General features: G+C 38.3%; 1 protein-coding gene across 1 annotated transcript in view; it reads right to left on the reverse strand.

Moving 5' to 3' along the window:
• Nucleotides 1-15,166, reverse strand: part of ANGPT1 (angiopoietin 1) — a 305,768-nt gene that overhangs the window by 115,352 nt on the left and 175,250 nt on the right. Inside the window, exon 2 of the mRNA XM_005689163.3 lies at nucleotides 4,951-5,106. Coding sequence (XP_005689220.1) covers nucleotides 4,951-5,106 — 156 coding nt within the window. The remainder of the gene's footprint in view (nucleotides 1-4,950; nucleotides 5,107-15,166) is intronic.

Consider the following 15,166-nt stretch of genomic DNA (forward strand, 5'->3'; position numbering starts at 1 on the left):
CTTCATCATGTATAGAAAATGTTCCGTTGCCACTATTAGATCCACATTAATTTGCTTTATCTGAAATTCATTTTATCCTTTGCTAGAACCCCAGTTGCATCGGTAGCCTCTGAGAGAGAACAGAATCACAAGAGAGAGAGTATAGACAGAGAGCCTGTAAAGCATGTCGACTCTGATGCCAAGACTGTCTGGGTTCAAATCTTCCCTCTAATACTCACAAGTTTTTTTCACCTGGGGCCAATTTCTTTACCTCTCTTGAGTTTCAGCTTCCACATCTTTAACAAGGGATGGTAATAATATCTACCCAACTAAATATTTTTTAAAAAATTATTAAAAACTAATAGAAATTGATTATATTCTTTGCAGCCAAAGATGGAAAAGTTCTACACAGTCAGCAAAAACAAGACCGGGAGCTGACTGTGGCACAGACCATGAACTCCTTATTGCCAAATTCAGACTTAAATTGAAGAAGGTAGGGAAAACCACTAGATCATTCAGGTATGACCTAAATCAAATCCCTTACAATTATATGGTGGAAGTAACAAATAGATTCAAGGGATTAGATCTGATAGACAGAGTGCCTGAAGAACTATGGAGGAGGTTCATGACATCGTACATGAGGCAGGGATCAAGACCATCCCCAAGGAAAAGAAATACCAAAAGCCAAAATGGTTATCTGAGGAGACCTTACAAATAGCTGTGAATAGAAGAGAAGTAAAAGGCAAAGGAGAAAAGGAAAGATACACTCATTTGAATGCAGAGTTCCAAAGAATAACAAGGAGAGATAAGAAAGCCTTCCTCAGTGATCAGTGCAAAGAAACAGAGGAAAACAATAGAATGGGAAAGACTAGAGATCTCTTCAAGAAAATCAGAGATACCATGGGAACATTTCATGCAAAGACGGGTACAATAAAGGAAAAAAATGGTACAGACCCAACAGAAGCAGAAGATATTAAGAAGAGGTGGCAAGAATACACAGAAAAACTATACAAAAAAGATATTCATGACCCAGATAATTATGATGGTGTGATCACTCACCTAGAGCCAGACATCCTGGAATGCGAAGTCAAGTGGGCCTTAGGAAGCATCAGTATGAACAAAGCTAGTGGAGGGGAAAGAATTCCAGTTGAGCTATTTCAAATCCTAAAAGATAATGCTGTGACAGTGCTGCACTCGATATGCCAGCAAATTTGGAAAACTCAGCAGTGAAAAAGTTGGCTTAAAACTCAACATTCAGAAAACTATGATCATGGCATCTGGTCCCATCACTTCATGGCAAATAGATGGGGAAACATGAAGAGACTCTATTTTTGGGGGCTCCAAAATCACTGCAGATGGGGACTGCAGCCGTGAAACTAAAAGACATTTGTTCTGCTCCTTGGAAGAAAAGTTACGACCAACCTGGACAGCTTATTAAAAAGCAGAGACATTACTTTGCCAACAAAGGCTAGTCAAAGCTATGGTTTTTCCAGGAGTCATGTATGGATGTGAGAGTTGGACTAAAAGAAAGCTGAGCACTGAAGAATAGATGGTTTTTAACTGTGGTGTTGGAGAAGACTCTTGAGAGTCCCTTGGACTGCAAGGAGTTCCAACCAGTTCATCCTAAAGGAGATCAGTCCTGAGTATTTATTGGAAGGACTGATGCTGAAGCGGAAACTCCAATACTTTGGCCACCTGATGCCAAGAGCTGACTCATTTGAAAAGACCCTGATACTGGGAAAGATTGAAGACAGGAGGAGAAGGGGACGACAGAGGATGACATGGTTGGATGGCATCACCGACACAGTGGACATGAGTAAACTCTGTGAGCTGGTGATGGACAGGGTGGCCTGGCATGCTGCAGACCATGGGTTCTCAAGGAGTCAGACATGACTGAGTGACTGAACTGAACTGAACCGAATACATGTAAAATTGCTTTAAAAAGAAGTAAGTGCAGATTATTAGAGGTGAATTTTAATATACATTTTTTTTGGTCTACTAGTGTACATTGACTCAAAATTGGCCTGAGGAAGAAGTCAGAAATAGATTCACACTACAGCAAGAGGCATGAATAATATCTGAAATTAATCCCTTCACACTGCACACTTGGAAGAGGAACTAGAAAGAGGAGATATTGGTATGAACTGGTAACAGAGTAAAGAAAACACTGCAAGCTAAACTAAGGAGGAAGGGACAGGCCCAGCATTGGTTCCTGGTCTCACCACCATGACCAGTAGGGTTATTTAATTGTACTCCTCTCTCTTTTCTGATTAAGATGCTTATTGAGCACAAGAATACTTTTAAACACCACTGCAATAAATCCAAGGTTCTACCTACTTTAATTAAGTTCAAGTCTAGAAGGTCAGCAGAAGACTAAAAAGCAGTAAGTTACTTATCTTTATAACAACATCATGTGAAAGCTAGGGCATTAAAATACACTGTGAAACTATTGGCATGAGTTTCTAAAATAACTGAGACCCAAAATGAGTTAAGGAATAGCAAGACTTACCAAAGTGAACCAAAGTAGACTGAAGAAGGGAAGAAATACCTGTGAGCATGCCTGGGTAGCACTAAAGGTTTATAAATGCTTATGACAAAAGAATAGAGTGTACTGAGATTAAGGAGTAATCTAGGACTAACTTTGTAAACCTGGCCTTGCATTAGAACTTGAATAATTAGGTTTTAGGACTTCTCTGATAGCTTATTTGGTAAAGAATCCACCTGCAATAATGCAGGAGACCCCAGTTTAAGCCCTGGTTTGGGAAGATCTGCTAGAGAAGGGACAGGCTACCCACTCCAGTATTCTTGGGCTTCCCTTGTGGCTCAGCTGGTAAAGAATCCACCTGCAATGTGGGAGACTTGTGTTCAATCCCTCGGTTGGGAAGATCCCCTGGAGAAGGGCAAGGCTACCCACTCCAGTATTCTGGCCTACAGAATTCCATGGACTGTACAGTCCACGGCGTGGCAAAGAGTCAGGCATGACTGAGCAACTTTTACTTTCAATTAGCTTTAAGTAGAATATGTATGGTGCTTCTCAGATGGCGCCAGTGGTAAACAACCCTCCTGCCAATGCAGGTATTATCACTAATCAAGGAGGCCAGAAAAGGAAAGAAATGTGTATGTCTCAGTTTGAGTACCAAACTCAATTCACTCGCTGTATCAACAGAGGATGAGATGGTTGGCATAACTGATACAATGGACTTGAGTTTAAGCAAACTCCAAGAAATAGTGAAGGACAGGAAAGCCAGGTTTGCTGCAGTCCATGGGGTCAGAATTGGACATAACTTAGCTACTAACAACAACAAGCTGTATCAATGTGAGAAAACCACTCAAGCTTTCTGTTCTAAATAGTCTTCATGAGTATCATTTGTCCATGAGAAAGTGTTTTGCATAATACAAAATGCCCTGTCCATATAAATTATTATTGCTATTTGTCTTTAAATATCAACATTTGACCTGTGATGCCATTAACACAAATGATATAAAACAGAAACAAGGTTGTATGTTGGAGGACAGGGAAGCCTGTCATGCTGCAGTCCATGGGGCTGCAAAGAGTTGGACACCACTTAGCAACTGAATAATAACAAAGATTGCATATTATTTTTGAATTTATATTGTTAAAAGTTAAACATTAGAGGCCATCGGATTGAGATGACTCTAATGCCTTGGTAACCTACATAAGCAAACCTAAATCTAAGCCAGAGTCAATGGGCTTAAATCCATGAAAATGAAGCTTAAGAACAACCAATCACAAACAGCCAACTAGGCTTTCCTAAATAAGGCAAATGCTTAAGCTATGGCCAATCAAATAATTTCCTTGCTTTGCTTCTACATCTTCCATACTAAAACCTTTCCCTTTGTTCCTGTAGTAGAGCTACTTTTGGGCTGCACAATTTAAATCAATGTTTGCTTAAGTAAACTCTTGAAAAGTTTAATGTGCCTCGGTTTATCTTTTCACAATATAGTTCACCTTCAATTCCAGAAATCAACTTCATTGAGACAGAATCATCCTCTGGATTTCAAGAGGGGTAAATGGACTAACCATTTCCATGTTTAAAAGGGGACCAAGAGATTATCTTCCAGTCATCAAAAATAATATTTTCATTAGACTGTACTGGTAGACTTGTGACAGTGATAGTTAAAAGACATTTTACTGACTTGAACATAAGCATGTCATTGTCCACAGTAGGGTAATATATAATATATAATACATATACATATGTGTCTATATGGGGCTTTCCAGGTGGCACAGTGGTAAAAGAATCCACCTGCTAATGCAGGAGATTTAAGAGATGTGTTCGATCCCTGGGTCAGGAAGATCTCCTGGAGGAGGAAATGGCAACCTGCCTGGAATATTCCATGGGCAGAGGAGCCTGGCAGGCTACAGTCCATGGGGTTGCAAAGAGTCAGACACTACTGAACAACTGAGCACACACACATACCTGAACATACATATGAAGACAGAGTTTTAATTTACTTTTCATTATAAAATCATGCTGACAAAAAAAAAGCTACACATTCCAGATCAGTTCATTTGGGGTTATCCTTCCTATCCACTGACTGCACAAAACCTCTGCAGGTGCCATTATGGTAGAGTACTACCAGAGATAAAATAGTATAAGTCAAAATGTACATCAAAGGCACTGATTTGACACAAACACTTATTCTGTTTGACATAGGTCATATCACAGTTGGTAGTTGCAGTGTTTATTTGAAATTTAAATGCCGATTAAGTGCTTTGCCAGTCCTGTTTTTGCAAACATACAAAGCTAAAGATATCAACTCTCATGAAATCAAGAGAAGCATGCCTAGCATGTCAGGCAGTCATTGTTGTTATTACCAATAAACAAAAATGTATATGTTTCCGCAATCTCAGTGCTGAAATGTGCTCTGTGTTTATGAAGTAAGCTAAAGGAAGAAAAATAGAAATCTTTCCAGTTAAGAGTTTGTCAACTCTGGGCTGAGACGTACCTGGGTCTCAACATCTGTCAACTTCCTGGTCTGCTCTGCGGTCTGAGAGAGGAGGCTGGTGCCTATCTCGAGCATGGTGGCCGTGTGGTTCTGAACTGCATTCTGCTGTATCTGAGCCATCTCCGACTTCATATTTTCCACAATGTAATTCTCAATCTGCAAGAGATGAAGGGCAAGGCATACTACATTATAAGCAAATCCTTTCGGTTGGAGCATGTAATATTTACAATGACAAAACAAGACACAGCTGGCAAATCAGCCATCTGGCAGGAATCCTCTGCAACTCTGGGAGCTGCGGAAATTGGGACAGAGCACACAGGAACACAGTTGCTAACAAACTCCTAATATACTGATGTACACATCCACTCAACACGATCAGCATGGAAATTCACACTTGGCCAGTGCTTTCTCATTTAACCCTACAGCAAAGGTGTGACAGTCACGCACGGATGAGCTCACTGTTCTTTTCATTTTATAGGTGAGCAAACAGAATTAGAGAAGGTCAATGATGAGCCTAAGGTCATCCAGCAAAAACTCAACAGAGTTACCAGAATAATTTAAATCTAAATCTTGGTTCTCTGGTCTTTTCATTATTATCATAATGACCACTCAACTTTGAGAATAATTCCGCCTCCTCTGTAATGAAAAATAAAAGATTATGCTGGGTTAGAGAAATGGGACAAGTAGTGGGAGGGGGACAGTTATCCAAAACACAAGTCTTTTAAAGGAATATTAAAGTATAGGCACACACACACACACACACACACACACACACACAGACACACACACAGACACACACACACACACACACACACACACACACACACACACACACACACACACACACACACACACACACACACACACACACACCCCTCACTGAAAATATGGTCCATAAAGCAGCATTTGCCTTTCTTGCTTTGGGCAACAGTTAGTCCTTGTTGGTGCCATCTTAGAAAATACTACAGTTGTAAAATAAATAGTACCATAGAGGCCAAGAAAAATTACTAAGTGACTTAATATAAGGGAGCCCATTAGGCACCTGGGAGAATAAGGCTGAGCATGTGCACTGCTTGAAAAATACAGAAAGAAGCCTGCACTTCCCTCTCAGTGCACTTAATTCTCCCCCAGCACTGTGTGGTGACTACATTTTATTACCCAATTACACATATGGGGAGAACTGCATCCGAGAGAAGTCAGGTCCAAGGCCACACACCACAAAACAGTCAGACTTGGAATTGAGTACTGAAGTCCTTAACTCTCATACCAACACTGTTAACCACTGGATAGTTCTGCCAAGTCGTGCTTCACAAGCTGGGTTCCAAATCATTAACAGCTACGTGATTTTTACTGATTTGGTGAACCAAAATATATCCCCTATTTTATAATCTATAGTAACACTATTGTCATGTAATAAATATAGCCTAAAAATAAATCCTTCTCTGTAAACTTTGGCAGTTCACTTTCTAACAACATCTCTTATTTCTATTCCTCATATGTGAGGCTGCCCCAAGCTAAAGAAAATGAAAGGTCACAATTAAACTCATGTTATTAGTAATAAGTTCTGACCTTATTCGTGGTCAATATAAGGTAACTCCCCTTCATCCTTTATTCCCAAATTAGAAGTAGGGGGAAACAAGTTTTTTAATATATAAAACAATTACAAAATAGATTACGATACATATCTAGAAACTATCTTAACAAAATTTATGTCTCTAGGCTAAATTCAATCTTGGTTTTATTCCAATTGAACTAACATATTTAAACAACAGTAGAAGTGTAGGAGAACAGAGGGTAGATTGGAGTATCAGACATCTATTGTTTTGGATTCTGCTCATATGTTCCTTTTTTTTTCTAATAACATCCCTTAACTTTCTTTTGGAATAGTGTCTTTTCCTCCTTCAGAACAAATGCTTTGAGTACAGTTGTCTTACCCTAGTTTCAGGGATAGGTACCTGTTTGAGCCTGACAAACCACAATGTTCTGCTCTTGCTTGGAGAGAATGAATTGTTCAAGAATGAAAAGATACCATAAGCAAAGCCATTAAGTCTCAGTTATGCAATTCTGTCCAACGTTTACAAAAGAACTTCTTTTTCCTCTTTGGTAAGTTGGGAACATATATGACTGACACTTGATGTACCATTTTGCCATCACAAAACCAGTGCCAGCCTAAGAATGAGGCTAAGTCAGAAAGATAGGTAGGTAGATAGGTAGATAGCCAGGTAAGACAGACAGAAGGGTACTTTTAGAGTACCTCAATCTTGTCATGTTTTTAGCCAGATTCATCCTTGGACATGCAGTTGTAAACTGTGCGATGTTCCTTGAGCAGCCCACTTTTTTTTTTTTTTCTTTTGCTTCGATCACATTGATTTAAGTTTCTAACAATGAATGCTTGGCAAAGGAAGCCTCAAGCACGTATTTACAGTATGCTTCATGCTTATCCAGAAATCTGGGGCAGTATATAAATGTGTATATTCTCAAAAACAGCAGATAAATCTCCATCATGGAGATGATATCTGGCATTTATAGCTGACATTTAGCCATTGTCTACTATGCTGCAGGCACTGAGCTACGTGCTTTTCCTTTTATGATAGCACTTAAACCTTATAGCAATTATATATGGTAGGTATTGTTATAGCCATTTTATAGGTGAGACTAATAAGGCTTAGAAAATCCACAGCTTGCTCAAGAACAAGTAAGAATTCAACCCCCAGTGCTAAAACCCATGTTTTTAACCTTTAATCTAGTCATCTTAAGCGCTACTTAATTACTCTGTGAGTTTCCCAGGTGGCTCCAAGAATCCTCCTGCAATGCAGGAGACACAGGAGACCTGGGTTCCATCCCTGGGTCAGGAAGAGCCCCTGGAGGAGGAAATGGCAGTGCACTCCAGTATTATTGCCTGGGAAATCCCACGGACAGAGGGGCCTGGCAGCCTACGGTCCTTGGGGTTGCGAAGAGATGGACTCGACCTAGGGACTAAAGAACAACTAGCCTCTTACCTTGTTCACAAAATGGCAATTTCCTTGAGTAAAAGTGACTTAGACCATCAAAATTATTTTATGCCAGATTCCACGCTTACTGAGAAATTTCAACTAACAACTAGTTTTCCCTATGTAGATTTCTTTCCTGAGTGAAAATTCACTAACCAGTGAGCTCCAGTACAGATCTGCTGATACAATTACATCAACTTCTTATGTGGTTGTATAGTGGGAGTCAGTTCCCAGAGTCTGACTTATTCTGGGTGTAGTAATAATCATGTGCCTCAGTCTCCACAGAGGAGGACTCCCTCTGACAGAGTGACTACATCAAGGTTTAGCTGCTTTGTGGTTTATCAATGTTGGAAACTATCCATTCATCTATTCTGCATTACTGTGCCTTTAACTGTAAAAATCAACACCAGCAAATCAAGTATCTGCCTTATGCCAGTATTCATCACAAAGAGCATCCCAATTCTATTGCTGTTTTAGAAATAAAGCAGGTCTCCAACCTATCCTAAAATTCTTCTTTGGGCTGCCATGATGAGTAACATGAATCTAATGCTAGCTAATTATTTTTTAATCAAATGGGGCTGCTCTCTCTAACTGCTTTTTAATGTAAAAGGTAATGGCACACTTAAGTAGCAAAAACCAGATGTAGTTGATTTAAACGCTGAGGAGAGAGGCAGAAGTCAAATATACGATGTGTAATTAATGAGGAGGACGACTTTCATCTTATCTATAAACATTCCTCTGTAGATATGTATTTGTGAAATCCATCTTCAAGTGCTACATTAGCCAGGTTCTGAAAATATATGCAACAAATTTGATTGTCTTCATATATTCTGTACTGGTTTCAAAATACGTTTACAGAATATGATGGCTACTTCAAGGTTCCATGTTTTATCAACATCTAAGATGTGAATCTTAAGCGTAGAATTTGACGGCCACAAGAGCTAATGGGTTATAAAGTAGGAGACTCCCAATCAGACTCATAAAATTATTTGACTACAATGCCACTCTCAGTGTCTGACTCCAGAGCTTTTATAAAGTATGAGCCAAAAAGCTAATAAGAGGATATAGGATGCGATTCCAAATGACACAATAAATAATCAGTGATGATTTTTAAGCAAGGAATTAATGTTACATTTGTAAAGTGCTTTTGTGTTTACAAAGAACTTTCATACACTGTCTGACCTGATTCTTACACCAACCTTAAAAGGAAAGTATTGACTCCATTTTATGATTTAAAAATCTGAGGCTCAGAGGGCTTAGGTGTCTTGTTAGAAACGAAAGAAAGGACTCAAATCTACCTTCCGCTGTTTCACTTACATCAGAATTGTGGGAACTGTTCTGCTGTGGACTGGGTGGCTGGTTGACTGATTGATTGCCTGATTACATTTTCAGCCAGCTCATTGAGAATTCACTTACTTTTTTCTTTGACAAAAACATGCAACATTAGAGAGTGATTACTTCATTCTGATTTACTATATTAGAGGGCAAGGTAATCTGAGATGGAGTGACAGATCTCAAGCCAGGTAGTTGGCAAGTTTACTTTGCCAGCACTTTCAATACAATGGGTCATTAAAAATACTCTCATCAGCACCTACCTTTTCTGTCTTAGTATACAGTTTACAATAATGTTTTCTTCCACTGATTTTATTTCTTACAAACTACTGCTTAATATAACAAAAAGTAATAACAACAATGACAACACACTAAGCCTTTACTAAAGCTAGATACGTATAAGGTTTTACAAATACACAGCTCATTGACTACTTATAACAATCCAGCCATTCTATTATTTTTCTCACTTCACTGATAAGGAAACAGACTCTGGAAGTTAGACAAATTGTCTCTGATCACACAGTAAGTTGGGGTAGAGCCATGATGTTGCTTTGAAAGAAGCTAGATGGGCCCCCTCAGGATGTGCTCCTTCTAAAGAATGATCACCCATCAAGCACAAGCACACTCTCATGAATGTCACAGACAAATTCTGGTAACACACAATATTCATGCAGGGAATACAAAAATGAAGGCTACAGAATGAACGAGGTGCAACTGTTCAAGGATAGATAAATTTTCATTTTTTTATTTAATCATTTTCACAGTGATTGATGCCTGTAATATCCTGGGAAATGTTTTAGGTGGTGAGAAAGCAAATATAGAATCCAGTGTTTGACAAGTAGCATTCTTAAGTAAAAGAAAAAAATATTTTTAAGAAGTGAAGATTATCAGACATTTATAGTTCATTCATAAATTGCATGCCCAAGTCGTTTGCCCAGTGACTAGCAGAGAATTAATGCTATAATTTTCTACTACAAAAGAGACTTTGGGGAGAGATTTTTTTACTGGGCCCTCAAAACTCTTGCCACTTCATGTTCATAACAACCACAATCTGTGTGAGATTATGACATGTCTTGCATATGAAATGCATTCTCTATCATTTCACTTCAAGAGATCACTTCAAGGAACCTCTTAAACAAGAGCATATCTTAAAGCACAAAGAATAGAATTTCCCCATGTAATTCTTAGGAAAATAACATTTTAAGCCCTATAAAAATGGACAAAGGCATTGTACACTTAAAATATGTTGTAGATTAAATGGACTCTCATTGAATGTTGGTGCATATGGTATTACTCAGTTATGGCAAAACAACCATGAAATAAAGTAAAAGGGTAAATATGGGAAAGTAATAAAAAGGTAAAGCAATGCAAAAAAATGCCTTAAATGTTGATACTTTTATCTGATATTGTTGTTTCATAAATCAGTGGCAATACTGAACATGCACCTAAATCTTGGCTTATGGTTTTATACAAAAAGATGGCTGAGACCAAATATATTATTTTCAAGAATTTCTATTATTAGAATTTCCAGTATACTGCTTCTTTTATGAAATGGAGAAGCATTATTGTCTTTATAGACAATGGATCCATCAAACTGACATTTGAAATAGTTTCTGTAGTGATATGCGTGACATGAATCTCATTTCTTATTTTGGTATCTGAAAAAATAGTATTCACAGAAGAAAGAAAACCATTAGAATAAGTGAGCTGGAAGAGACATTAAATATTATGAGCTCCAAGAATCTCGTTTTATAGATGTGGTGACTGAGGTTCAGAGAGGTTACAGAGAGCAAGGTGAAACAACTAATTGATGTCAGATGTCGGGCTGTGGCCACTTGGTGTGTGGGAAACTCAGACTTGTATCAGCAGGCTGAGCCAACAGCAATGGCTGCTGGTGTTGGCTCATCCCACATTTCTTTTCCAGCCTCTTGCTTCTTCCTACTTGCTTTACTTCCGATGGCTCCTAATTTGAGGCTACCCCGTTACAATACTAATTCATGCTTATCAGTTTGGGGGAGTTTAACTTTACTTTTTGGATTCTATTCTCGCTTTCCAGCACTAATACCCACTAGCTGCCCCTTCGCCCAGGAGTCTCAGCATCTCCCTGCCTTTTATTCTCCCTATGCATCACCCTTCAAATAGAAAAAACACTGAGACCAGACCCTTTATTAGTTCAGGCTTATTAATCCTGTACCAGTTCAGTTCAGTCCTAGCAATATGTGCTGAATGCATCCTATGCACTAAGCCTGGTGCCAGATATTACCAGTAAAAAGAGTTGAATCTTCCCAGAAATAGATGCTTATAGATTGGTCATTTCAATAGATTAGGTGAATATTCTGATGGAGTTTACTTCTGACTGTATTTCTTCCTGTAAATATTCTTTTTTTTTTTTTTTGTAAGAAGAAGCTCTCAGCTACTGTAATTAATAATGTTGAGGGGATGTTTGTTACATCGCTCCAACAGAGTAATGGCAAGACCCCTGTTGAGACATATGGAGAAGCTAAGCTTCAAGGGTACCCCAGAAAAATCCCATAAGGATACATTTTAAAATTATTTTTCTTAGTTATGACTCTTTTAAGACCACAATTTTATAGATGCTGAAAGCTGCCATTTCACATAATTGGGAAAATCATTCTCTCTTCACATAAACAAACGAGATGTTTCCTGTGCCAAAACACATTTCACTAGCCTGGAACATCTCTTTTGCATCCCACCTTTTCATATGCAGAAAAATTCAGTCATGAAACTTTAAAATGTTTATAAACAGCTGCTTAACTTTTCTCTTTACTAGCAGTTGGGTTATCTGGGTTTTAATTCAAGGTACTATTGTTGATTCACTCTGTGACCTTGGACAAGTCACTTAAGCAAACTGGGTTTCAGAGATTCATCTAGAAAGGAAGGGCTGGTTTAGATTATTTTTAATATTGTGTGAAACTCTCCAATTACATGATTTAAAACATGCTTTACAAAGTACAGGAGTCTGCAATATTTTAATTTTTATTTATTACAGAAAAATCAAAATATGGATGTATATACCTATGTCTATAAAACATATAATATACATCCTTAATGGCAGTTTTTAAACAATGATACAGGAACACAACAGAAAAGCCCTGATTCAAATCTCTGTTTTGAGATAAAGAGGCAGAATCTCTTATTCCCTTAATCCCCAGGCACCATTCTGTCTGAAATATATTCCCTGTTTTCCTCCCAATACAGCCAGGCTATCTTCCTATGTTTCTTATGTCACTGAATGACATCACAACTGTCTTCCCATTCATTCAAGCCATGGAAGTTATCTTTTACTATTCCTTATCTTCATTTTCTACATTCATTCAGCATCAGATTGCTTTGCTTCTGATTCCTGAGGAGTGCTTAGGTCCATTCCTCTCCCTCTTTCCCTTTCTCCCTACTATATCTCTTTATCCTCATTAGTACTGACTTAGGTCAGATTCTTGCCATTTTTCTTCTACATTTGTTAATGCCCCATAACTGATTTTCTGACTACAGGCTTGCTTCCTTCAATCCATCATCCAGGCTTAATAAAAAGGATAGACTGATCTAAAACACAAATTTGGCTTTGCCACGCCACTTCTTAAACTCTTTCATAGCTTCCACCATCTGCACATAAAGTCACAACTCCTTAATCAGCACTGAAGAATACTTGTGATCTGGACTTGGCTTCCCTCACCCTACATGTACCTTATGCTCCAGATATACCAAATTATTTGTCTTTTTCTAAACATTATTTTATTTTGCTTCCATGCCTTGGCATATAGTTTGCTGTAACTAGAATGTTTCTTTTCTATCACTTTCTCCCTTTTCCTGGGCAAAGTCCTGATTTTCACTATCAGTTCAATATTTTTTCCTCAAGGAAACTTTTCATGCATCCCCTCTCATGGGTACTCAGAGAGTATCCTGAGATTCCTTTTTTCAGAACAGCATTGCCCACACCCCAGGACACCATTAGCTCCTTGACGGAAACCCTGTCTTGTTGAGCTTGGTATCCCTTACCACCTGGCACAGAGTGAGACCTCAATAATATATAGATAAATGAATGAATGAATGAATGTACTTCAAATGAAAATACTAATAGCTTCCAATCGTGACCTTGGTCTAGTTGCTTCTTCCTGACAGTATGCAATATCACAGTACCAACTCTTAACAATGTCTTTTTGTATATCAATGGGACCAGTGTAAATGATACAGAAGTAAAAAGGTCTGAAGACAATATTCCCACTCACTGCATCATATAATCCTACTTTATTTTCTTGTTATCTTCTCTACTTTTCCAAATCATCTCTTATGGGTAATTGTTTAGATTAGGTTAAGTACAGTAAACACACTGAAAATGAACCATGCACTAATCACTGGGCTATACAATGAAAGCAAAGAACCAGTAAACCCTGACTCTCATGACCAAGGCTGTTTATAATGCAAGTGTGTTACAAGTGCTGGCATAAAGGTCCAAATGTCCTGCCTGCCTGCTGGGGTGGGATGAAGGAAGGAATGCCTTTTCTAAAAGGGAATCGAGAACATCTTCCCAGAGGCAATCCCATATGAATATGGCAGGGAGGGCACACATTTCTTATATTTGCTTTAATTCACAAAAATATGACTTGGAAAACCTGGAGGATGGGAGGATAAAGAAGGAAGCCAGGAAGGCTATGACAGTATGAAAACTGCTTGTTTGGGTAAGGTGACTTTCCTGACCATCTCTTAGAATGTGCTGTTCAGGAAATCAAGAGATAAATCAGTTAGAAGCATGGACATGCCACCAAGGCCACACACACAAGGCAAGGGCATGCTATCAGATTTTTAATATGAGATTCATTAGAAGGCTCAGGGAGATAATATCTTTGCCCTTAACTAAATTTCCAAACATACTAAGCATAAAATTCACTCTTTATAATAAAACATAAAAGTGCATCTTATGTATATGTGTATGTGTGTGTATTTGCTTGCACATATACGCTCTCACACACATTTATTCTTATACTCTCAACCTACATGCTGTCAGGTTTTACATTCATACTCTGTGGTTCCGTTCATTTCATTGTAGTTTGTTTCATTAGAAATCCATTTAAAATAACTAATGGATCACTTTCCTTTGGATGAGGTATCTTTCATGTCAGATTTAATCAGTATAGATAATGCCTGTTAAACAGTCACGGGCAGCTTCAGTATTCTGCCCAACAATTGAGAAACCTTTCTCCCAAATCCAAATATATACTTAGATGACAGAAAAAAAAAGGAAGAACCACAAAGCAACTTTGTATACATGGTTTTATATCAGTAAAAGTATAGTTTTTAACTAAAGAACATATTGTTTCAAACAGAAAACTGCAAATAAGTTCCTTTAAGTTAATGCTTTTTAGTTTCTTATCTGGAATGAAATTTACCACCCTGCAAGCTCAGTTGGTAAAGAATCTACCTGCAGTGGTGGAGACCCAGGTTCAATCCCTGGATCAGGAAGATCCCTTGGAATGGAAATAGCAAACCACTCCAGTATCCTTGCCTAGAAAATCACATGGACAGAGGAGCCTGGTGGGCTGAGGTCCATGGGATGCAAAGAGTCGGGCATGACTGAGCAACTAACACTTTCAACAAGCTACATCAACGCATCTGGTTCACTTAAAAGAAGAAAGTTTGACATCTGAACTAGAGACCACCCCAACAGATGGTAGGTTGTGGGAAGCTGATAGGGTAAAAGAGACTCTCCATGGAATAATTCTAAGAAACATCTTCTGCAAACTACATTTTTCTTCCTATGACAAATGGCTGTGATGCAAACAAGTAGCTTATGATGTTCATTTTTTAAAGGAAACCTTCTGCGTTAAATGAAAACATGGCAAGAGAGATCATGCAATCCAAATCCTTAGCAGATGATAAAA

Source organism: Capra hircus, chromosome 14 (genome assembly GCF_001704415.2).
Source record: "Capra hircus breed San Clemente chromosome 14, ASM170441v1, whole genome shotgun sequence".
NCBI classification, from domain to species: domain Eukaryota; kingdom Metazoa; phylum Chordata; class Mammalia; order Artiodactyla; family Bovidae; genus Capra; species Capra hircus.